General features: G+C 38.6%; 2 protein-coding genes across 6 annotated transcripts in view; one reads left to right on the plus strand and one right to left on the minus strand.

Moving 5' to 3' along the window:
* SLC30A7 (solute carrier family 30 member 7) overlaps window positions 1-25,697 on the minus strand; it is a 615,874-nt gene that overhangs the window by 463,324 nt on the left and 126,853 nt on the right. The gene's annotated exons all lie outside the window — the stretch shown is intronic.
* Window positions 1-25,697, plus strand: part of DPH5 (diphthamide biosynthesis 5) — a 73,474-nt gene that overhangs the window by 17,958 nt on the left and 29,819 nt on the right. For all 5 annotated transcript variants that reach the window (XR_007516773.1, XM_049880244.1, XM_049880245.1 and 2 more), the window contains exons 4-5: window positions 6,127-6,235; window positions 25,445-25,565. Coding sequence is in view for 4 of the 5 variants with exons in the window: in XM_049880244.1 (XP_049736201.1) it covers window positions 6,127-6,235; window positions 25,445-25,565 (230 nt within the window). In the remaining variant the exon portion in view is untranslated. The remainder of the gene's footprint in view (window positions 1-6,126; window positions 6,236-25,444; window positions 25,566-25,697) is intronic.

Here is a 25,697-nt window from a genome sequence, read left to right on the forward strand (position 1 = left end):
TGTTTCTCAAGATCTTAAAATAGTGGTCTTATACAATATTTGTCCTTTTGCCTCTGACTAATTTCGCTCAACATAATGCCTTCCAGGTTCCTCCATGTTATGAAATGTTTCACAGATTCGTCACTGTTCTTTATCGATGTGTAGTATTCCATTGTGTGAATATACCACAATTTATTTACCCATTCATCTGTTGATGGACACCTTGGTTGCTTCCAGCTTTTTGCTATTGTAAACAGAGCTGCAATAAACATGGGTGTGCATATATCTGTTTGTGTGAAGGCTCTTGTATCTCTAGGGTATATTCCGAGGAGTGGGATTTCTGGGTTGTATGGTAGTTCTATTTCTAACTGTTTAAGATAACTCCAGATGGATTTCCAAAGTGGTTGTACCATTTTACATTCCCACCAGCAGTGTATAAGAGTTCCAATCTCTCCGCAGCCTCTCCAACATTTATTATTTTGTGTTTTTTGGATTAATGCCAGCCTTGTTGGTGTGAGATGGAATCTCATCGTAGTTTTAATTTGCATTTCTCTAATGGCTAATGATCGAGAGCATTTTCTCATGTATCTGTTGGCTGCCTGAATATCTTCTTTAGTGAAGTGTGTGTTCATATCCTTTGCCCACTTCTTGATTGGGTTGTTTGTCTTTCTGTGGTTGAGTTTTGACAGAATCATGTAGATTTTAGAGATCAGGCGCTGGTCTGAGATGTCATAGCTGAAAATTCTTTCCCAGTCTGTAGGTGGTCTTTTTACTCTTTTGGTGAAGTCTTTAGATGAGCATAGGTGTTTGATTTTTAGGAGCTCCCAGTTATCTGGTTTCTCTTCATCATTTTTGGTAATGTTTTGTATTCTGTTTATGCCTTGTATTAGGGCTCCTAGGGTTGTCCCTATTTTTTCTTCCATGATGTATATCGTTTTAGTCTTTATGTTTAGGTCTTTGATCCACTTGGAGTTAGTTTTTGTGCATGGTGTGAGGTATGGGTCCTGTTTCATTTTTTTGCAAATGGATATCCAGTTATGCCAGCCCCATTTGTTAAAAAGACTATCTTTTCCCCAATTAACTGACACTGGGCCTTTGTCAAATATCACCTGCTCGTACGTGGATGGATTTATATCTGGGTTCTCAATTCTGTTCCGTTGGTCTATGTGCCTGTTGTTGTACCAGTACCAGGCTGTTTTGACTACTGTGGCTGTATAATAGGTTCTGAAATCAGGTAGAGTGAGGCCTCCCACTTTTTTCTTCTTTTTCAGTAATGCTTTGCTTATCTGGGGCTTCTTTCCCTTCCATATGAAATTGGTGATTTGTTTCTCTATCCCCTTAAAATATGACATTGGAATTTGGATCGGAAGTGCGTTATATGTATAGATGGCTTTTGGTAGAATAGACATTTTTACTATGTTATAAGTCTTCCTATCTATGAGCAAGGTATGTTTTTCCACTTAAGTATGTCCTTTTGAATTTCTTGTAGTAGAGCTTTGTAGTTTTCTTTGTATAGGTCTTTTACATCTTTGGTAAGATTTATTCGTAAAGTATTTTATCTTCTTGGGGGCTACTGTGAATGGTATTGATTTGGTTATTTCCTCTTCGATGTTCTTTTTGTTGATGTAGAGGAATCCAAGTGATTTTTGTATGTTTATTTTATAACCTGAGACTCTGCCAAACTCTTCTATTAGTTTCAGTAGTTTTCTGGAGGATTCCTTAGGGTTTTCTGTGTATAAGATCATGTCATCTGCAAATAGTGATAACTTTACTTCCTCCTTGCCAATCCGGATACCCTTTATTTCTTTGTCTAGCCTAATTGCCCTGGCTAGGACTTCAAGTACGATGTTGAATAAGAGCAGTGATAAAGGGCATCCTTGTCTGGTTCCCGTTCTCAAGGGAAATGCTTTCAGGTTCTCTCCATTTAGAGTGATATTGGCTGTTGGCTTTGCATAGATGCCCTTTATTATGTTGAGGAATTTTCCTTCAGTTCCTATTTTGGTAAGATTTTTTATCATAAATGGGTGTTGGACTTTGTCAAATGCCTTTTCTGCATCAATTGATAAGATCATGTGGTTTTTATCTTTTGTTTTATTTATGTGATGGATTACATTAATGGTTTTTCTGATATTAAACCAGCCTTGCATACCTGGTATAAATCCCACTTGATCAGGGTGAATTATTTTTTTGATGTGTTGTTGGATTCTATTGGCTAGAATTTTGTTGAGGATTTTTTCAGCTATGTTCCTGAGAGATATAGGTCTATAATTTTCTTTTTTTGTAATGCCTTTACCTGGTTTTGGTATCAGGGAGATGGTGGCTTCATAGAATGAGTTGGGTAGTATTCCGTCATTTTCTATGCTTTGAAATACCTTCAGTAGTAGTGGTGTTAAGTCTTCTCTGAAAGTTTGGTACAACTCTGCAGTGAAGCCGTCCGGGCCAGGGCTTTTTTTTGTTGGAAGTTTTTTGATTACCCTTTCAATCTCTTTTTTTGTTGTGGGTCTATTTAGTTGTTCTACTTCTGAATGTGTTAGTTTAGGTAGGTAGTGTTTTTCCAAGAATTCATCCATTTCTTCTAGGTTTTCAAATTTGTTAGAGTACAATTTTTCGTAGTAATCTGAAATGATTCTTTTAATTTCATTTGGTTCTGTTGTGATGTGGTCCTTCTCGTTTCTTATTCGGGTTATTTGTTTCCTTTCCTGTATTTCTTTAGTCAGTCTAGCCAATGGTTTATCAATTTTGTTAATTTTTTCAAAGAACCAGCTTTTGGCTTTGTTCATTCTTTCAATTGTTTTTCTGTTCTCTAATTCATTTAGTTCAGCTCTAATTTTTATTATTTGTTTTCTTCTGGTGCCTGATGGGTTCTTTTGTTGCTCACTTTCTATTTGTTCACGTTGTCGGGACAGTTCTCTGATTTTGGCTCTTTCTTCTTTTTGTATGTGTGCATTTATTGATATAAATTGGCCTCTGAGCACTGCTTTTGCTGTGTCCCAGAGTTTTTGATAGGAAGTATTTTCATTCTCGTTGCATTCTATGAATTTCCTTATTCCCTCCTTGATGTCTTGTATAACCCAGTCTTTTTTCAGGAGGGTATTGTTCATTTTCCAAGTATTTGATTTCTTTTCCCTAGTTTTTCTGTTATTGATTTCTAGTTTTATTGCCTTGTGGTCTGAGAAGATGCTTTGTAATATTTCGATGTTTTGGACTCTGCAAAGGTTTGTTTTATGACCTAATATGTGGTCTATTCTAGAGAACGTTCCATGTGTGCTAGAAAAAAAAGTATACTTTGCAGCAGTTGGGTGGAGAGTTCTGTATAAGTCAATGAGGTCAAGTTGGTTGATTGTTGTAATTAGGTCCTCCGTGTCTCTATTGAGCTTCTTACTGGATGTCCTGTCCTTCTCCGAAAGTGGTGTGTTAGTCTCTTACTATAATTGTGGAGGTGTCTATCTCACTTTTCACTTCTGTTAAAATTTGATTTATGTATCTTGCAGCCCCGTCATTGGGTGCATAAATATTTAATATGGTTATGTCTTCCTGATCAATTGTCCCTTTTATCATTATATAGTGTCCTTCTTTATCCTTTGTGGTGGATTTAAGTCTAAAGTCTATTTTGTCAGAAATTAATATTGCTACTCCTCTTCTTTTTTGCTTATTGTTTGCTTGATATATTTTTTTCCATCCTTTGAGTTTTAGTTTGTTTGTGTCTCTAAGTCTAAGGTGTGTCTCTTGTAGGCAGCATATAGATGGATGGTGTTTCTTTATCCAGTCCGTGACTCTCTGTCTCTTTATTGGTGCATTTAGTCCATTTACATTCAGCGTAATTATAGATAAGTTTTTAGTGCTGTCATTTTGATGCCTTTTCATGTGTGTTGTTGGCAATTTCATTTTTCCACTTACTTTTTTGTGCTGAGACGTTTTTCTTAGTAAATTGTGAGATCCTCATTTTCATAGTGTTTGACTTTATGTTAGTTGAGTCGTTATGTTTTTCTTGGCTTTTATCTTGAGTTATGGAGTTGTTATACCTTTTTGTGGTTACCTTTTTTTTTTTATTATTTACCCCTATTTTTCTAAGTAAAAACCTAACTTGTATTGTTCTATATCGCCTTGTATCACTCTCCATCTGGCAGTTCAATGCCTCTTGTATTTAGTCCCTCTTTTTGATTATTGTGATCTTTTACCTGTTGACTTCCATGATTCCCTGTTATGTGTATTATTATTTTTAATTAATCTTAATTTGTTTGTTTTTGTGGTTTCCCTATTTGAGTTGGTATCAGGACGTTGTGTTTTGTGACCTTGTATTGTGCTGGTATCTGATATTATTGGTTTTCTGCCCAAACAATATCCTTTAGTATTTCTTGTAGCTTTGGTTTGGTTTTTGCAAATTCTCTAAACTTGTGTTTATCTGTAAATATCTTGATTTCGCCTTCATATTTCAGAGAGAGTTTTGCTGGATATATGATCCTTGGCTGGCAGTTTTTCTCCTTCAATGCTCTGTATTTGTCGTTCCATTCCCTTCTTGCCTGCATGGTTTCTGCTGAGTAGTCTGAACTTATTCTTATTGATTCTGCCTTAAAGGAAACCTTTCTTTTCTCCCTGGCTGCTTTTAAAATTTTCTGTTTATCTTTGGTTTTGGCGAGTTTGATGATAATATGTCTTGGTGTTTTTCTTTTTGGATCAATCTTAAATGGGGTTCGATGAGCATCTTGGATAGATATCCTTTCGTCTTTCATGATGTAAGGGAAGTTTTGTGTCAGGATTTCTTCAACTATTTTCTCTGTGTTTTCTGTCTCCCCTCCCTGTTCTGGGACTCCAATCACCCGCAAGTTATCCTTCTTGGTAGAGTCCCACATGATTCTTAGGGTTTCTTCATTTTTTAAATTCGTCTATCTGATTTTTTTTTCAGCTATGTTGGTGTTGATTCCCTGGTCCTCCAGATGTCCCAGTCTGCATTCTAATTGCTCGAGTCTGCTCCTCTGACTTCCTATTGCGTTGTCTAATTCTGTAATTTTATTGTTAATCTTTTGGATTTCTACATGCTGTCTCTCTATGGATTCTTGCAACTTATTAATTTTTCCACTATGTTCTTGAATAATCTTTTTGAGTTCTTCAACAGTTTTATCAGTGTGTTCCTTGGCTTTTTCTGCAGTTTGCCTTATTTCGTTTGTGATGTCTTGAAGCATTCTGTAAAGTAGTTTTTTATATTCTGTATCTGATAATTCCAGGATTGTATCTTCATTTGGGAAGGCTTTTGATTCTTTTGTTTGGGGGGTTGGAGAAGCTGTCATGGTCTGCTTCTTTATGTGGTTTGATATGGACTGCTGTCTCCGAGCCATCACTGGGAAACTAGTTTTTCCAGAAAATCCACTGACTGGTACGCTGGCTCCAGGCTCTGAAAACAATCGCTGCCTCCCCGTATTTGTTCGTTCTCCGTCTCTAAATCTGTGTTTGTTGTTCAGGGTTCGTAGATTGTTATGTATGTGATCGATTCACTTGTTTTTCCGAGTCTTTGTTGCAAGAGGGATCCGCGGTAGCGTCCACCTAGTCCGCCATCTTGGCCCCCCCCCTCACTAAGTTTTTTTTTTTCTTGTTTTGAAAAATGTATATTTTTTGTAAAAAAGATGTTATTTGTGTTAATATGTAATGGTTTTTTAAAATTTTTAATAAATTAGTAAGTATTTTTTAAATATCTTGGTTTTAATATAGAATCCAGCAAGTATCAGTAGCTATAACCGACATAAACAAAGGCTTTTGGGGATGCTCAGTAATTTTAAGAGTTCAAGGGGCCTTGAAAGCAAAAAGTTTGAGAATTGCTGCTCAAGAGTTCAACTACTGCAGTTACATTCCACAGATATCGTTTACAGGTATTAACAGGAGAAAGGAACAAGTGAAACTTGCCTTTTGTCAGTGGCTGCCAAGGCCACTTTAAGAGTGTTATGGTTGCAGTTCAACACTGTGAAGGGTGTGTGTAGACTTACACTTTTCTAGCCAAAGCCCAGATGAGAGCCTTGTGCAGGTGCCTAGAATTTAAGTAAGAGCAGAGCTCTTGACACTTTGATTAACTTGAACTCCCAAAGTATTGTAGCTTCCTTGCCTTAAAAAGTCATAATGTCGGTTACTTTAATATAACTTGGTCTTTTCTTGCTACAGGGCTACAACACACAGTGACCTTGTTCTGCGAGCAGCAAAGCGGGGAATCCCTTATCGAGTTATTCACAATGCTTCCATAATGAATGCTGTAGGATGCTGTGGTTTACAGGTAATGCTACAAAGGCAGTTTTTAATGGAATTAAGCAAAAATTTTATTTTGCAACGAGTTGCCTGTAGTTTTTATTGTATTTCTATCAATTTCAAGACTATTATTTTATACTATACTAAGCAGTGTAGTATATATCTATATTTTTTAATGAAGTTTTCCTATTGTTTTTTCCTCATTCAACTAGACAGTTTGTATTTAGCTAGAGAAAGATTTTAATCTTAGGACCAACTTGTACGTACGTAAAAGGAAAATATAAGCAAATTGGTTAAATACTCCTAAAACCTTTTTACATTTTTCCAAACGACGTACTGAGCGTTCTTGAGGCTTGTGTCCACACAGAATTGTCTTCTGTGCCATTAAGAACATAGTGATGCAGCATTTATTAAAAGAATGTATAAAATGCTAAGTGCCAGTGATGGCAGGCTTTTAAGCCACCTTTTTTTTTTTTTTTTTTGTGATTATTGACATGTAAAGCTTGTTATTTGTGACTCCAACAGTATTGGTTTTGAAGGACTAAAAGAGTATCCCACAACTGTTCCCAAGATTTTCTCCCACGCTGCTGACATTCATTTTCCAAGTTTTATCCTTGCGTTCTACCGTTCAAACATGCAAAATCCATGACAGCTATGACTGCTGCCTGGCCCACAATCGTTTTAAGACATACCTTGATTTCAGGCTTGTCATATTAGGAAAAAATATGCATATCAGAATCTGTGAAATAAAGGCATTCCCCAGTATGTTTTCCTGGAGTGCATAATTTTTAAAATAGATATTTACGTCAAGAAGATACATTAGCATCAGGCACCAATGCTGTCTGTAGCTTTATACGTCTTGCCATCAAGTCAATTCCGACTCATAGCAACTCTATAGGACAGGGTAGAATTGTCCCATAGGTTTTCAAGGCTGTAATTTTTTGTTTGTTTTATTGAACTTTAGATGAAGGTTTACAGAACAAACTAGTTTCTCATCAGTTAGTACACACGTTATTGTGTGACATTAGTTAACATCCCCATGAAGTATCAACACTCTCTCTTCTCAGCCCTGGGTTCCCAATTACCAGCTTTCCTGTTCCTTCCTACTTTCCAGTCCCTGCCTTAGGGCTGGTGTTCCCCTTCAGTGACCTCATTTCTGAGCTGAAAGGGTATCCAGGGTCCATAGTCTCAGGGTTTCTCTAGTCTCTGTCAGGCCAGCAAGTCTGGTCTTTTTTTTTTTTTGAGTTAGAATTTTTTTCTACATTCTTCTCCAGTTCTGTCCAGGACCCTCTATTGTGATCCCTGTCAGAGCAGTCAGTGATGGTAGTCGGGCACCATCTCATTGTACTGGACTCAGTCTGGTGGAGGCCGTGGTAGATATGGTCCATTAGTCCTTTGGACTAATCTTTCCCATGTGTCTTTAGTTTTCTTTGTTCTTCCTTGCTCCCGAAGGGCTGAGACCAGTGGAATATCCTAAATGGCCACTCACAGGCTTTTAAGACCCCAGACGCTACTCACCAAAGTAGACCGTAGAACATTTTCTTTGTAAACCCTGTTACGCCATTTGAGCTAGGTGTTCACTGAGACCATAGACCCCATAGCCCCCAGTCAAGGCTGTAATTTTTTTTTTTTTTAATAATTTTTATTGTGCTTTAAGTGAAAGTTTACAAATCAAGTCAGTCTCTCACACAAAAACCCATATACACCTTGCTACACACTCCCAATTTTTTTTTTTTTAATGAGACAGCCCACTCTCCCTCCACTCTCTCTTTTCGTGTCCGTTTCGCCAGCTTCTAACCCCCTCCGCCCTCTCATCTCCCCTCCAGACAGGAGATGCCAACATAGTCCCAAGTGTCCACCTGATCCAAGAAGCTCACTCCTCACCAGCCTCCCTCTCCAACCCATTGTCCAGTCCAATCCATGTCTGAAGAGTTGGCTTTGGGAATGGTTCCTGTCCTGGCCCAACAGAAGGTCTGAGGGTCATGACCACTGGGGTCCTTCTGGTCTCAGTCAGACCATTAAGTCTGGTCTTATGAGAATTTGGGGTCTGCATCCCACTGCTCTCCTGCTCCGTCAGGGGTTCTTTGTTGTGTTCCCCATCAGGGCAGTCATCAGTTGTAGCCAGGCACCATCTAGTTCTTCTGGTCTCAGGATGATGTAGTCTCTGGTTCATGTGGCCCTTTCTGTCTCTTGGGCTTGGAATCACCTTGTGTCCTTGGTGTTCTTCATTCTCCTTTGATCCAGGTGAGTTGAGACCAGTTGATGCATCTCAGATGGCTGCTTGCTAGCATTTAAGACCCCAGATACCACTCTTAAAAGTGGGATGCAGAATGTTTTCTTAATAGATTTTATTATGCCAATTGACTTAGATGTCCCCTGAAACCATGGTCCCCAGACCCCTGCCCCTGCTATGCTGGCCTTTGAAGCATTCAGTTTATTCAGGAAACTTCTTTGCTTTTGGTTTAGTCCAGTTGTGCTGACAGCCCCTGTACTGTGTGCTGTCTTTCCCTTCACCTAAAGTAGTTTTTATCTACTATATAATTTTTTTTTTTTTTTTTTTTTTTAGTGAATGACCGTCTCCCACCCCCACCCCCCTCTGGTAACCGCAAAAGAATGCTTTCTTCTCAGTTTAAACTATTTCTCAAGTTCTTATAACAGTGGTCTTATACAATATTTGTCCTTTTGCAACTGACTAATTTCACTCAGCATAATGCCTTCCAGGTTCCTCCACGTTATGAAATGTTTCACAGATTCCTCACTGTTCTTTAATGATGCGTAGTATTCCATTGTGTGAATATACCATAATTTATTTGTCCATTCATCTGTTGATGGGCACCTTGGTTGCTTCGATCTTTTTGCTATTGTAAACAGTGCTGCAGTAAACATGGGTGTGCATATATCTGTTCGTGTAAAGGCTCTTATTTCTCTAGGACATATTCCAAGGAGTGGGATTGCTGGATCGTATGGTAGTTCTATTTCTAGCTTTTTAAGGAAGTGCCAAATCGATTTCTAAAGTGGTTGTACCATTTGACATTCCCACCAAAGGCTGCAATTTTTGTGGAAGCAGACTGCCACATTTCTTTTCTGCAGAGCTGCTGATGGGTTCAAACCACCGACTTTTCGGGTAGCAATCTGCAGCTTTAGAAGGGTCTGTATTTTCTTTTTTACCTAAGAAGAGTAGCTCAATTTAACTAACTTGGCCAGTCACCTTAGAAATAATTGTCTTTGGTTGTGGAAAACCAGAGAAAAAGTATAAATCGTTTCCCTTTTGGCATTCACCATTTGCCCTTAGTTATTACATTTGAAATGGGATAGACATTGTTATCATTTTGCCATCTAATAAAATGAAGACTTCTAAAAAATCTTGCCAGTTCAAGTCTTTTCATGCTTTAAAACCTTTCTGAACGTTTCTCAGTTGAAGTAAATTGAATTTTGTTCATAGAACCATAAAATGTTAGTGTTACAAAGAATGCTAGAGATAGAGAAAACTTTCCCAAGGTCATTCAGCTAGTAAGTGGCAAACCAAAAAAAAAAACAAAACAAAACAAAACCCAAACCCATTGCTGTCAAGTCAATAGCAACTCTATAGGACAGAGTAGAACTGCCCCATAGAGTTTCCAAGGAGCGCCTGGTGAATTTGAACTGCCAACCTTTTGGTTAGCAGCCGTAGCCATAGCTCTTAACCACTCTGCCACTAGGGTAAGTGGCAAAGATGGGGTTAAAAACCATGTCTGTTGATAGCGCTACCTTTTAAGAATTGAAGATTGCCAGGAGAAAGGGAATAAAGAAGGCAATAAATTATTATTGATAGACAAAGATCTGTAAAACTTAAACTAATAGAATATATGGAGTCCCTGGTGGTGCAGATGGTTAAGTGCTTGACTATTAGCCGAAAGGTTGGAGGTTTGAAAGATTGGAGCCTTGAACACCCCGCCCCCCCCAGGCACCTCAGAAAACAGGCCTGGCTTCCAGAAGTTTCCAGCCTTGAAAACTGTAAAACCAAAACAAAATCTGTTGCCGTTGACTCAGTTTTGACTCATAATGAACCCGTAGGATAGAGTAGAACTGCCCTACAGGATTTCCACAGCTGTAATCTTTAAGAAAGCAGACTGCCTTACCTTCCTCCTGCAGAGTGGCTGGTGGGTTCAAACCATGGCCTTCCAGTTAGCAGCTGAACACTTAACCACTGTGCCACTAGGACTTCTGAAAAGCCTATGGAGCAGTTCCACTCTGCACACATGGGTTCACCATGAGTCGGAGTAGACTCGACGTCAGTTAACGACAACAACGACATATATTTTTCTTGTATTGGTCTTAGTTTTTTTTCTGGTGAAGAAAGTTAACTAGCTTGTTTTCATCATATTTTATTCTAAATTATCATAACTATTTTTATTTTAAAGTTTCTTGCTTTTTTTAACGCATAAAAAAAAGACTCTTTGCCTTCATACATGTAAATCTGTTATCCAGACTGGCTAGATAGAGCTAAACCCTGGGTGACCCTGCCTTCTTCTGAAAAAAAAAAAAAAACCCTCTATGAAAACAAAAACCCAGTGCTGTCGAGCTATACTGGTAAACAAAAAAAAAAACCGACCTGTTGCCATCAAGTCCCCCACTCATACCCACCCTCTAGGACAGAGTAGAGCTGCCCCCTAGGGTTTCCAAGGAGCAACTGGTGGATTGAACTGCTGACCTTTTGGTTAACCATGTAGCTCTTAACTGGTAGGCCAGCAGGGTTTCAAGAGGTGAGATGTATTTGTTCTTGTAGTTAAAGTGGGTGAAGGTATTTGAGAGGGAATTTACTTGAGAATCGATAATTTAGTCTCAATATAGGCCCCTAAGATTATATCCACATTTACATACATTTTCATAAATGTCTTAAGTCATTTTTTAAAATATTTAGTTTTCTCATAATTTTTATGGAATTTCTTTAAGTAGCCACAAAAGCATTTTCCCCATCTTGGTTTTGTTATCTAATCCGGATATGAAATGACTTACTGCTTGTGTGAAAAAAAGGAAGTGCCGTTCTAGGTTCTGTCTTATGCATAACTCTACAAAGGTATATCTCTTGTACCACCCAAGTTATTTATATCCCAGAAGAAAGAGGTAGTTATTGATTCCTTTTCTAAAATTTTCTGAAATAAAAGGCATTAAAAAAAAAATCTTCATATGCATAACACACTTAAAATTTAAAATGAATATATGGATATCCTGTGTCATGGAAGAAGTTTGTCAAAGTCTCCTTCTTGTCTCTTAGTCTATAATAGCTGGTCTTTTTCACCTTAGTATTTGGACTAGCATTTATGGAAAAAACAATAACATTTATAGAATAAACAGTAAAGCCATTCTCAGACTTTGATATGTATTAGAGTCACGTGAAGGGCTTGTAAAACACAGGTGGTTGGGCCCTCCTCCCAGGGTTTCTGATAGAGTAGATCTGGGGTGAAGTCCATGAATTTTCATTCCTTACAGATTCTCAGGTGGTGCTGAAGCTGTTGGTATGGTACCACACTGAGAACCACCAAGCAAAACAAATAAAAAATTTCTTACAAAGTGAGAGAACGCCATTGTCTTTATTTTAGCATGGCAAGATTAGAAAATAATCTGGCTCAGTGTAGAATGTTAACAAGTTACCTTGCCATGCTCTCTATGTCAATAGTTTAGAAAGGGAAGTGGGTACCACTTTTGGAAGACATCGTATCATCTCTATGAAAGACCTTTTTTATGAGCTCAAAAACAGCCGAGTTACCGCACAGAAATGCTACTTTGGGTCCTGTGACAGACTTGAACAGTATATGCTTTCCAACATCTTTGCCTTCGATTAAAAAGTAGCAGTATGAAATTCCTAACCTAGGAGTGTGTAAAAAAATTTAAACTACAAGTTTATCAGTCCCTTTTTTTTTTTTTGTCCTAAAGAAGCAATATAGAAAGTTCAGAATCAATCATTCAGTATTTTTCATTAACTTTATAGTTTATTAACCAACAGAATACTTTATTATCAGTGTCAATGAAGATAAGTAGTTGCATGGGCTATCTAACACTTCCAATAAAATTTAAATGTTATTATTGTATATAATGAATGACTTCAGAATTAATTTTAAAATAAAATTCCTTATCCCAAATCCCATGTTCCTAATGATAATTTTCCCTGCAAAATGGAAACTATATTAGAGATTGCTCAGTTAGACATTGTTATGATGAATAACGATTCACTTATTCAACAAATACTTACTGTTTGCGTACTTACTGCTTGCCTACTGAGTGCCTTTGGATAGTGATAAACCTGATCAACAAGGTCTCTTCTGTCAAGAGCTTACATTCTAGGGGGATCAGTAGGCAATACATAAATAAATGTCAGGTAGTTGTGAAGTATGAGAAATTCAAGTAGATTAATGTGTTAGAAAGTATAACTATAGTTGGGTGGTCAGAGGAGGTCTCTGTAAGGAAAGGTGACATTTAAGGTTAGGTATGAATCAACTAGCGTATTCCAGTTGGAGGGAACAGTTAGTGCCAGAGCCTCCTAAAGTGCGAATGAGTTTGGCTTGCTAAGGGAACCAAAAAAAAAAAAAAAACTTGTTGTGGATAGCAGACAAGGGAGAGAGTTATCTGAGGTTAGATAGGTGTGTAGGAATTGGGTCACTAGGCTTTCTATCAGGAGTTTGGATTTTATGTTAAGTGACATAGACTGCCATTGGAGGGTTGTAAGCAGTGGAAATACTGATCCCGTAAATGTTTTTAAAAGGTATCTCTGGCTGGTGCGTGGCAGTCAAATTGCCACCAGACAAGATTGGAAGCAGGGAAATCAATTCAGAGACTTTTGCAGTAATTTAGACAAGAGATGGTGGGGCTTAAGACTACATGGGAGAGTCGGGATAAGAGGAGATTGAAAGAAGTAGACCTGTAGGAGCAGTTTCTACTAAGAGAATTGAGACTTAGGGAGATACAAAGCCCATTTCTACCTTATAGCACCAGGAAAGGAAGTGATGTCTGCATGCTAATGGGTTTTTTTCCCCACCATCTGTACTACCACAGTTGTTATGGTCCTTACCATCACAGACTTGTGCGTAGGGCAGGACCTGTCTTATCTTCATTGCTCAGTTGGCTTTCTGTTTTCGTTGGTTGCATTAACTTGTCACTGCCAGAGCAGTTGCTTCCTGTCACTACAAGCCCTGCATCATCTTCCTATGCTTCCAGGACCATCATCAATCATAGAATTGATTCTAAAACTGAATCTGGTGGTGCTTGCACAACTCGGTAAATTTACGAAAAGTCATTGAATTGTATACTTGCAATAGGTGAGTGTTATGCTATGTAAATTATGCCTCAATAAGCAGAGTGAAAAATTACAAGAAGTTTGGTAGATGCACAAGAGAACAAAAGATAATTCCAACAGAGAACACAGACAAATGCAGAGAGTCATGGAAGCACTTTGGGCACTCTGGTAGGAATTATAGACAAACATGCGTCACAAATACGTATATGTATTTGTACCACAGAAATCATGGCTACCTAGGGAGTCAGTTAACACAAGATTTGTAATATTTTGGGTAAAAATGACTATATATCGGGAAGAATTGGTAGAGGAAAAATATAATGGAAAAGGTTTAGAATTTAACTACAAGTTAAAAAGTCTTTGTTTTACAGGTAGTCCCTGACTTACGACAGGGTTCCCTTCCAATGACTCCATTGTCAGTTCTCACCTAAGTCAAATACCTCGTTTTATTTTCAGTTTTCATTATTGCATTTTGTGTGATTTGATATTGACTGTTGTCTCTGAGCCATCTATAAGTTATTGTATTAGTTTATTTTATGTTTGCTTACTATATCCTAACTTCTCGCTTTGTTTTGTTTTGATATGTCTGAATAGGTTGCTTGAGTGAGCTAGCTTGATTATTTTTGCCTTTGAAGCTCTAACGTCCTGTCACCAGATGGCTAGAGCTGTTACCAGGTATATGAGCCTAGGAGTCCATTTACTTTTCTTGTATGGGTTCAGCTCAGGTGTCCATGTAGTTGGTCAACAAGTGTGTGGTACAGGCTCTGTCCTACAGTCTTAAAGGGGCAGGGGTGATTGGTGTAGGTATCGGTATCTGGCTGCAGCAGGGGATCACACTCTGAACAAGGCAGGGGGCTGACAACCGTCCCCCGAGTGCCTGTGAGGAAAGCGTGTCCCTGTTCCCTAGAGCACACAGGTGGGTGGGTTCTGCAGACAGACCTTAGTCACCCAGTGCTTTTGGTTGTAAGGACTGGGAGGTACTAGTTATCCTTGGACCCCTGTCACAGGTGGCTGGGTGACCTGAGTGGAGCCACCAGTCCTTAGGACCCTGATATGGGTAGGCGAGGACCCTGTTTAATAGACAAAGCAGTGACAAACACCAAACACCCACCTCTTCACTGCATAGCTGAAACAGTTGCAGTCTACCAGCAAGGGGCTATTCTCCTGAAATAGGCCCACACAGGTTCATGCAGGCGGGAAAGGTATTCAAAGTGCACGGACCGTTTATGCCTGGACAGGAGCCACTTCTGTCCTGAGCTCCCCAGGTTAGTGGAGCTGGCAGATTTTCTTTTCCCCAGTTGTGAATATATTCCTTCTCCAAGGCCAGGAGAATGGCTCCAGGCACACAGCAGGACCTATCTCAGGCCCAGGGAAATTGACAACCACTGAAGCCAGCTTGGGGGTGGGGGGCATGGTAAAATATATGCAAGTACTTAGCTTTTGCCTAGAGTGCCATTCTTCTCTGGTTCTGGAGGTTCGAGTAGGCTGTGTGGCTGGTTGCTTCTCCCTGAGGAAACTGTGGCGGAACACTACTACCAGTCTGCTGCAGCCACTCCCGGGAATGGTGCCTGAGGGCTCCCAGCGATTCAAGTCCAGTAACTCCTCTCTGCTCCTGAACTGTCTCTCTCTCCCCCACCGCTCATTCCGTTTTCTAGCTTTTCCTTTGATGTTCAGGGCTTCTAGTTTGTCATAAATGTAATCGTTTCACTTGTTTTTTTGGGTCTTTGTTTTAAGAGGGTTCACCAGAAGCATTTGACTACTCCACCATCTTGGCCCTGCCTCCTCATTATTATTACATTTTCTTATCAGTATCTTTATAAATCCAGCAGCGTATCCTCCAAGCAGCAGTATGATTCTTTCTTTAAATACCTTGAAATCAGGCATTGACTTTGCTTCTTTGTGAATATAGGTCTGTTCTGGCATCCTTTTCCAAAACAAGCCTGTTTTGTCCATGTTGAAAATCTACCCTGGTAGATATTCTTCATCTCGTGTTATCTTGTTCAGCTCATCCTTGAATTTTTCGGCAGCTTCGTTTTTTTTATTCAGTATCGGTGCTTCCTGCTTCTCCGGTTATATGCATGTTATATAAGTTAAATCTGTGTTTGAAGTGATAAAACCATCCCTTGCTGGCATTAAAGTACTCACGGTGGTCTTCTCCTTGCTCTTCCTTCAGGTTTTCAAAAAGGCTGTATGCTTTCATTCGAATCATCGGTAAACTCATAGGAATCCTCTTCTGGATTTGTTCTTCTGTCCAAATCATCAACAGTGTCTCCATCCCGTGGATTGGCCCTGGCCTCTTCTTTGTTAAAATTGTCAATTTTGTGCCAGTTGTTCCTTTAACTGCCTCCAAAATCCTGTTCTTATCCTTAATGATTGTCAAAATGGTCGAATGAGACAGTCGTTCCTCATGTGCTGTTTCACCAACTTTCTTTCCATTACCATAGGCCTTAATGATCTTCATCTTTATATCCACGTCTAGAGCCTTCCTTACCTTTTTTTTTTCCCTTGGATTAGAACTTTCAGTGGCATGACTTCTTTTGCTAGACATACTGTTGAGGGTTACAGTTAGAGAAACTTGAACAACTCAGCTTTGAATTAACACCTGATGCTTCTTATGGTACAAAATGCTGCATAAGATCACAATAAAGGCCTCGTCGGCAATGAAGTTGGCGTCAGTGTTGTAACAATGAAGTCGGAGTCGTACCGGCTGTTGGGAGTGTGCGCAGTGCAATTGCTGTGTGTCGTTAGAGTTGAACATTGCCCAACTTTCTGCCTGTTACAACTCCTGACTCCAGCACCAACTTCAGTGTAGACCAGGCCGTAGCCTGCTATATGGCAGTGTTATCAACAGTAAATCATAAAATCGAACATCTAAGAATGATAATGTCAGTAAATAACACACTACAACATTGTATATGGTACGTATCACTAATGATGAGATGTACAAAAACAACGTGGTGGTTCACTCTAACTTGAATAGGTCATAAGTTGGGGACTACCTGTACTTTTTGCTCAGGCAGTAACTACTGTGTTGTCTGAGTTCTCTGGGTCTCAGCTTCCTTAACTCTAAGGGGGTGGGGCAAGGACGGAGGTTGAACAACATCAGTGGTTTTCAAACTGCACCAAGATTTATGAAGATGTTTCAGGGATTATGCAGGTAATAAAATAATTGACACCAAACCAGGAAAATTTAAATCCCAGAGGAGCACAATCATTGTCTTTAACTCTGGATGTTCTGTTGAAAAGCTCATTTATGACAAATATTTGGCACTAAAAAAGTATGAAAATTACTAAACAAGATGAGCCCTAAAAAGCTGACCTGTTTTCTAGTTTTTGGCAAAGGTTACCTTGATCAAAATACATTAGGTACTCAAGTTTTCATTGAGTAAACTTTAGGAGGATTTTTTTTATAGTTGAAACATTAGTTGTAAATATATGTACCCTAAAAATCATGTTAGCTGCAATTCCTAAATAACAGATATTTCTAACACTCATAGTCTGTATTTTGCAGATTTTTCTAATCAAAGTTGATTTATTTGTTTAGTCAGGCAAGTTACTTGTGATTAGACATTACAAATAATAAATGTTTGCTGAATAAATTGATCAAGTTTAAGTCTGAGATGTTTCTCAATCCACAGAAGATAGGTAAAACAAGGTCCTTCTTTTCTTGAATTCTCTAGGTTTAACATTTCTGGAGAAGCATTTAGCAGCTTAGTCATGCAGAATCAGAATTGCTTCCATTAATATTGTTCCTGCTTTAAAAGAACCATTTAAAAAAACAAGTTGATAATAAATACCATATATAGTTATTGTAGAAAATTAGGAAAATACAATAAGCATAAAGAAGAAAACAAAAGCATCCATAGTCCCACTACCTACAGGTAACCGTAGTTAATATTTTGGTATATTCTCTTTAAATCTTTTTATTCAACACTTAACTATGTGTATTGTGAACCTTACAGACCAAACAAAAATAAGAGCAAATTACAAATTCTGAAATACTTTTCTTGGAGTGTTATTTGTCATTTATTATCATTAAGCATATTAATTCTTCGGTAAAAATTTGGGGGCTAAAATGCTTTCAAGACATTTTGAAGGACAGATAAATGAGACAGTTCAGTGAAAACAGGGAGCAATGATTTCTGAATAAAAACTTCATTATCAGTTGTGGCCGACTTCAGGAAAAGATTGTATAATTTTCTCATCATTATGAAACGCACCCACTTTCACTGGCTGTTGCATGAGTGATCTTGAGTATTGCCATATGTTCCTCTGTTGATATAATACATTTCTGCTTTGGAAACCCTAGTGGCGTAGTAGTTAAGTGCTACAGCTGCTAACCAAGAAATCAGCATTTCAAATCCAGCAGGCGCTCCTTGGAAACTATCGGGCAGTTCTACTCTGTCCTATAGGGTCGCTGTGAGTCGGAACTGACTTGACACCAGTGAGCTTTTATTTCTGCTTTGGAAAAATGTATATTACTTTCAAAAGGTAACAACTCATTTCCTTCCTTTTTTTCATACCACAATGCTCATCTTGGTAATCAGTTTTGTTGCCTCTGTGGTAGTTCTCACTGGCAGTTTTTAGAAGCATTAAATTGGTTTCATTGTTGTACAGGGTCTAGGGCAGAAATGATAAAGCCTAGCTTAGTACAAAAAACACTGAACTAGGTCATAAGGATACCAAAGCTCTATGTTGCTATGTACCCTTAGAAGAACTCACCTAAGCTGTCTGTTCTTTTAGGCATGTGGGAATGTTTTTGACCAGTTGCTTATTAAATCATGGGCATGTTAAAATTTACTTCCCTTCTTTCCATTTCTACTATTACTATTTCTAATCACACCCTCCTGTCATCAGTTTCCATTTCATAGTTTTCTCTCTAAATTGATTGTATCATTCTTCTATTCAGACAACTCTGGTAACTCCCCATCCTCTATAGAATGTTCAATTACTTGTACATGTTTATGTTTTTACCACATTATAGCCTCTTTGATTGACTCATCTTCACATCTTCCATAGCACGTTTCCACAGTGTCATGCACATAATTAATGTGCGACGAATATTTGTTGAGTTGAATTGTATGTTTACTTGTATATTTTTCATCCCCTCATCGCAGAGTTTTAATTCTTTTATTTAATTTTCATGTGTGAATTCTGTCTCATTTATGAGTAACATTATAAATCTTGTAGCCTCTCTGTCTACATAGCCATTCAGCTTTAAGTTTAACTATGTACCTGATGTGTGACGATGTGCATAATCTTCCTTAGTGTCCGCAAAAATTAGTGGTAAGCAAAATGTGTGTGAAGATTTAAAACAAACAAAACAAAAATCAGCCTCAGGCTGGTATTTCTATGTAGAAAACTAGTTAATTATGATTATGTGGTTTCGTGGTACATTTTTTGGTAACACTGCTGGCTCAGCTTTCTTTCACTTCAGAGAAATAACTGATTTGATTTAGGATAGACATATATGTAGGATACGTGTGGGGCTTAACAGAGTTCTTGTTGTTAGGTGCCATTGAGCCAGTACCGACTCCTAGTGACCCCACATGCAATAGAACGACATCCTGCTAGGTCCTGTGCCATCCTCATAGTCCTCACACTCCTTGTCATGCTCGAGCCTGCTGTTGCAGAGGGCTCATCTTCCGACACTATATCAGACAGTGTTCCGCTGCTATTCCTAACATTTCCAGTGGCTAGTTTTTTTCAGAAGTGGGCCGCTAGGTCCTTCTTCCTAGTCTGTCTTAGTCTGGAAGTTCAGCAGAAACCTGTCCACCATGAGTGACCCTGTTGATATTTGAAATACTGGTGGCATAGCTTTCAGCATCACAGCAACATGCAAGCCACCACAGTATGACAAACTGACAGACGTGTGGGGATTATGTGGTTTCGTGGTACATTTTTTTGGCAACACTGCTGGCTCAGCTTTTACCTCACAGATTTAACTGATTTGATTTAGGATATACATATATGTAGGACACATGTGGGGCTCAACAGAGTCCTTAGCAAGTGTTAACATCTTACACAATAGTGCTATATTTGTCAAAACTAAGAAATTAACATTAGTACAGTATCACCTTACCTATTCAATCTGTATGCTGAACAGTCTAAGAAGAGGGACTCTATAAAGAAGAATGCAGGTCAGGATTGGAGGAATGTTCATTATCAGCCTGTGATATGCTGATGACACAACCTACCATGCAAAAAAAGTAGACAACTTACTGAGGAAGGTCAAAGACTATAGTCTTCAGTATGGATTACACCTGAATGTGAAGAAAATGAAAATCCTCACAACTGGACCAATAAACAACATCATGATAAATGAAGAAGAAATTAAAGTTGTCAGTGATTTCATTCTACTTGGATCAACAATCAGTGACCTGGAAGCAGCAGTGAAGAAATCAAATGGTGTATCACACTGGGTAAAACAGCTGTAAAAGACCTCTTTAAATTCCAAGAAGCAAAGATGAAACTTTGATAATTAAGGTGCACCTGACTCAAGCCATGGTCTTTATAATCACCTCGTATGCATACAAAAGCTAGACAGTGAAAAAGGAAGAATTGATGCTTTCGAATTGTGGTGTTGATAAAGAATGTTCAAAGTACCATGGACTTCGAGAACAATGAATAAGTCTTGGAAGAAACACAACCAGAATGCTCCATAGAAGCGAGGTTGGTGAGACTTTGGCTTGTTTACTTTGAACATGTCATCAGGAAAGACCAATCGCTGGGTAACATTGTGTTTGGTAAAGTAGAGGGTCAGCAGAAATGATGGAAACCATCAATGAGATGGATTGACGCAATAGCCACAACAGTGGTGTCATGGATTGAATTATGTACCCCTAAAAATGTGTGTATTAACTTGGTTAGGCCATGATTCCCGGTATTCTGTGGTTTCCCTCCATTTTGTGAATGTAATTTTATGTTGAGAGGATTAGGGTGGGATTGTGACACCACCCTTACCCTGGTCACCTCACTGATCCAAGGTAAAGGGAGTTTCCCTGGGGTGTGGCCTGCACCACCTTTTTTATCTCTTAAGAGATGAAAAGGAAAGGGAAGTAAGCAGAGGGCTGGGGACCTCATACCACCAAGAAAGCAGCACCAGAAACAGAGCACGTCCATTGGGCATGGGGTCCCTGCGCCTGAGAAGCTCCTCAACCAGGGGAAGATTGAGAACAAGGACATTCCTCCAGGACCGACAGAGAAAGCCTTCCCCTGGAGCCAACGCCCTGAATTTGGACTTGTAACCTAGTAGATGTGAGAAAATAAATTTCTGTTTGTTAAAGCCATCCACTTGTGGTATTTCTGTTATGGCAACACTAGATGACTAAGACAAATGGACTCAACCATAACAACCATCATGAAGATGTTTTAAGATTGGGTAATGTTTTGTTCTGTTATACCTAAGGTCACCATGAGTCGGATCCACCTGGACAGCAACAAACAACACAATACTGGATACTACGGACTTCGTTCTGATTTTACTAGATTGTCCACTAATGTCTCCTCAATCTCCTCTGAGTCTGTGACACTTTGTCTTTCCTTGTTTTTCATGACCTTGACAGTTTTGAGGAGTACTGGTCATGTATTTTGTCAGATGCCCTTCAATTTAGGTTTGTCTGATGTTTCTCATGAGTTGACTGGAGTTATGGTTGGGGGGAAGATTACCACAGATTTAATGTTGTCTTTTCATTGCATCGGAAACCCTGGTGGTGTAGTGATTAAGAGTTCAACTGCTAACCAAAAAGTTGACAGTTTGAATCCAACAGGTGCTCCTTGGAAACCCTATGGAGCAGTTCTGCTCTGTTGTCTAGGGTCACTATGAGTTGGAATCAACTTGATGGCAACAGGTTTGTTTTTTGTTTTTTTTCCATTGTATTATATCACAGGGTACATGGTGTCAATATGTCTTTTTAACCTTGACAGCTTGGTTATGGTAGTGTCTGCCAAGTTTCTCCACTGTAAAGCTAATACTTCTCCCTTTCTATATTCTGTAAGCAGTAGAGAATGGAAAGTCACTAAGTCCAGCCCATTCAAGGGGAGGAGAATTAAATTCTATCACCTGGAATAGGAGGTATCTACATACATCATTTAGAATTATTCTGTAAAGAAGACTTGTCCCTTCTTTCTATTTATTTATTTACTTACTTGTTTATTCAGTTGTTTATTTATATCAGTATGGACTCATGGATTTTATTTTTGGGGTTATAATTTAATGCTGTCACTTTATTATTAAAATTGTTCAAGCTTGGACCATTGGAAACTCTTAAAGGTGGGTTTTGACATCTCCCCATTCTCATTACACATTTTTGCAAGTGAAAGCTGATAATTGTGTTGGGAGATTGAAAGATGTGCTTTCAGAAGATTAATATGGCAGGAATTTTGAGGATGGATTTGAGGGAGGAAATACGGTGGCAGAGAGATGAGTTAGGAGTCTGCCAAGGTAGTTCAGGCAGGTGGTGTTGAGGGCTTGAACTAAGGTGATGGGAAAAGAAATGAGTACCTAGTCAGTTTCTAGATAAATTACAGAGCTGGAATTGACAGGAATTGGCTCTTGTTAAGATGTCAGGAATTAGAGACCATTTAGAGGCAAGTCAGGTATGGTTAGCTATTTCTAGAGAATTGCTTAATGGCATTTCAAATGTTGCCCAAGACTTCCCACCTAACTTTGTTTATACCATCTCATTCTTCCCCTAAGCTCAACTTCCCCAGTCTAAATCCTATCCATCCTTTATGGTCCAGCTTATATTCTCTGTTTTCAGATGCCACCTTCAGGTGCTTCCAAGTGAGGAAAGTACCAAATTTTTGTAGTGTTTTTAGTCTGTATCTCACAATTGATCATTATTATATACTACCTAATATTTTTCCTGTGCATCTTCTCGCTCCAACTTGATAGTGCCTAATACATAATGAATTGATCATTTTGAGTTGAGTTTTCATTTGTTTGTCTTCAGTAGATAAAACATCCAGTTAGGTAAACTGCATTCCTTAATTCTCTATCAATTGTTCCAGGCTTAAAAAAAAAAAAAGGGACTTGTATTTATCTTACTGTTTCTTAGAAAGCAACTGTTTAGTTTTATTTTTTCAGTCTTTCAGATTTTATCAGTAATGTTTTGGGGGAAATAATCACTATACAAAGGTTTACAGTATAAGACAGTTCAGTTCTTAGGTTTCTGCAACCACAGTTCTCGTCACTGTATGATATTGTTCCAGTTTCTTTTTATAGTTTACTGGTAGGTCCTTGGATTGTGAAACACAGAGAACTGGCCCTTCTGTTCTTTGAGGTACTGACAACTAAATGGTGAAATGGTTTGCATAATGTTCCAGGATTCACTGAAGAAGTTTACACCACAGCCACAGGAATGGTTACAGTTTATAAATCAGGGTCCTAGAAAGCAGCACTTGTATGAGCTTTTCTTTAAACCCCCAAATTAAACGTTTCAAAGAAGCTTTTACACCAAATGCTTCAGTCAATGTTTATATGTGACCAGCATCTCAATTCTCTTTTAAATGGGCTATCCCTTTTCTTTTTTGAATAAAGAACTTAGTTGTTTACTTCCATGACTATATTTCTATGACTCTTAAAACAGTTAAGACCCATTTAAAGCACTTATATATAATTGCTTATATGATTTTTTTTAATAGTTTTCTCTTCAAGTTTTTGCATGGAATAATATTGATATTTCAAAATTTGATCAGAGATGCCAAAAGTCCTTTTTTAAGAATGTAAACAATTGAACTTGTCAGAATTAAATCGTAAGTGTAGTTCAAATAGTTTCAAATATTTGGTAATGTTTCTGAGCTCACTCCTATTAGGAAAGCAGTTGGAATATGTTAAGACACATCATTTTAGAATATTTTTAGAGCATCATTATAAACATCATTATTACTACATCATCAAATCCCTGGCATTTATTGAGTCCTTACTATGTTGGGGACAACTACTAGGCACTCTGCAATACTTCATGTCATCAGATCCTTTAAAACCACATAATTAGGTTTACAGTTATTTCCATTTCGCAGGGGGGGCTTCCTCCTGAGAGTCAGGAAGGTTACTTTACTTGTCCATGATCACCCAGCTGGTAAGAACCAGGGCCCCGACTCCAGAGCCATTGCCTGCTGCATGAGCTGTAAGCAAAATTGCATACTGCATAATGGCCAGAGCTCTGTTTTGCTTGTTGCTTTATACCTGTGCCTAGTGTATGTGCATTGGGCAAATCTGCAAAAGACCTCTTTAAAGTTTTAAAAAGCTAAGATGTTACTTCAAGGACTAAAGTGCACCTGACCCAAGGCATGGTGTTTTCAGTCGCCTCATATACATGTGGAAACTGGACAATGAATAAGAAAGATCAAAGAAGAATTGATGCCTTGGAATTACGGTGTTGTGAAGAATATTGAATATACCATGGACTGCGAGAAGAACAAACAAATCTGTCTTGGAAGAAATATAGCCAGAATGCTCCTTAGAAGCAAGGATGGCAAGACTACATCTTACATACTTTGGACATGTTATCAGAAGAGATCAGTCCCTGGAGAAGGACATCGTGCTTGGTAAACTACAGGGCCAGCAAAAAAGAGGAAGACTCTTAATGAGATGGAGTGACACAGTGGCTGCAACAGTGGGCTCAAGCATAACAACAATTGAGAGGATGGTGCAGGACCAGGCAGTGTTTCATTCTGTTGTACATAAGGTCACGATGAGTTGTAACTGACTCGATGGCACCTAACAACAGCAACAGTGTAGTGCCTGGCATAGTGCCTGGCATATAGTGCATGATCAATAATAATTTATTGGATGAATATGCCTTCCATAGAACAATAACAATCACAGCAAACATTTATATAGTGCTCATTATGTGCTAGATGCTATTTTAAGCATTTGTATGTATTAAGCAATCCTTATAATAACCTGTAAGTACTTTTATTGCCAATTTATAGATGCAGAAATTGAGGCATGTAGAGGTTAAGAAACGTGCCCAGTGTCACACAAGTAGTAGAGAAGTATTAGCAGAAATAAGAGTAAAACCCACATCTCTAATTTCATAGTCCAGGACTTTGTAATTCTGAAATGTTTTCTTTGATTTCTACTTGGGGGGAAAAGAGGAGGTTTGGGAAAGGGCCCTCATCATTGAATGGGATCTCTAGTGAGGGAACAAATAGAATCTTGCTAAAATAAGGAGGTATATAGGTTTTGAGAAACGGGTGGAGTGCGTATACAATGTGTAGACTTGTCTGAGATGGCATGTTGTAAAGGAGTACCCCCTCAGAGCTAGGTATGAGTTTCTTTTTTCTTACTAACTAGCTATCTGACCAAGGATCCCTTGTGGTACAACAGCTAAGTGCTCAGCTGCTAACTGAAAGGTCTTCGGTTGGAACCCACCAGCTGCTCTGTGGGAAAAGAAAGACCTGACAATCTGCTCCAATAAAGATTACAGCCTAGGAAACCCTGTGGGGCAGTTCTCTGTCTTATAGGGTCACTGAGTCGGAGTTGACTTGAGGACACACAACATCAACAGCTTTGTGACCTTAGGCAAGTCAGTTGGTCTTTCTGACCCTTGCTGGCTTCATCTGTGAAATAAATGAGGGTAGTAGTATTAACCTTGTGAAACCTGCTCTGACTCTCAGAAGTCTTTTAACCTACTTCTGTGGTCTTTGTAATTTAGTAGTTTTAGCAGCTACATGGCTAAGTCATGAATTGGTTGTGTATGTTCCTATACTGCTTGCTACAATATTAGAAGCTTAAAAAAAATCAGAAGCTTACAACTGAAAAGAGCATCAGAAAGCCACCACCTGCTGTGGAGCAAAGAGAACACCTTTTTTGTTACAAAGTTGATCTTCAACCTTTTCCAAGTCTGGTTCTCACTTTTTATTTTGGTTGAAAAGGAATTAAATTCTCTTCTTTATGAAATAGTGAAATAGTAATTAGTGAATTGCTCCATCACTAACTAATGTTTTTATTTTTTCTAGTTGTATAAGTTTGGGGAGACAGTTTCTATTGTTTTTTGGACAGACACTTGGAGACCAGAAAGCTTCTTTGACAAAGTGAAGAAGAACAGACAAAACGGCATGCACACTTTATGCTTACTAGGTAAGGGTTTTAGACGTTCCATAAAGCCACCCTATGGAGTTGTCATATTGTTCTCATTTTGATTTTGTGTTAAGGTAAAAGAAACTGTTATGTGAGTAACTAGCTGGCGGTAAGAAAGGACTCAGTCTAGCC

The sequence above is a fragment of the Elephas maximus genome, chromosome 3, assembly GCF_024166365.1.
Source record: "Elephas maximus indicus isolate mEleMax1 chromosome 3, mEleMax1 primary haplotype, whole genome shotgun sequence".
NCBI classification, from domain to species: Eukaryota; Metazoa; Chordata; class Mammalia; order Proboscidea; family Elephantidae; genus Elephas; species Elephas maximus.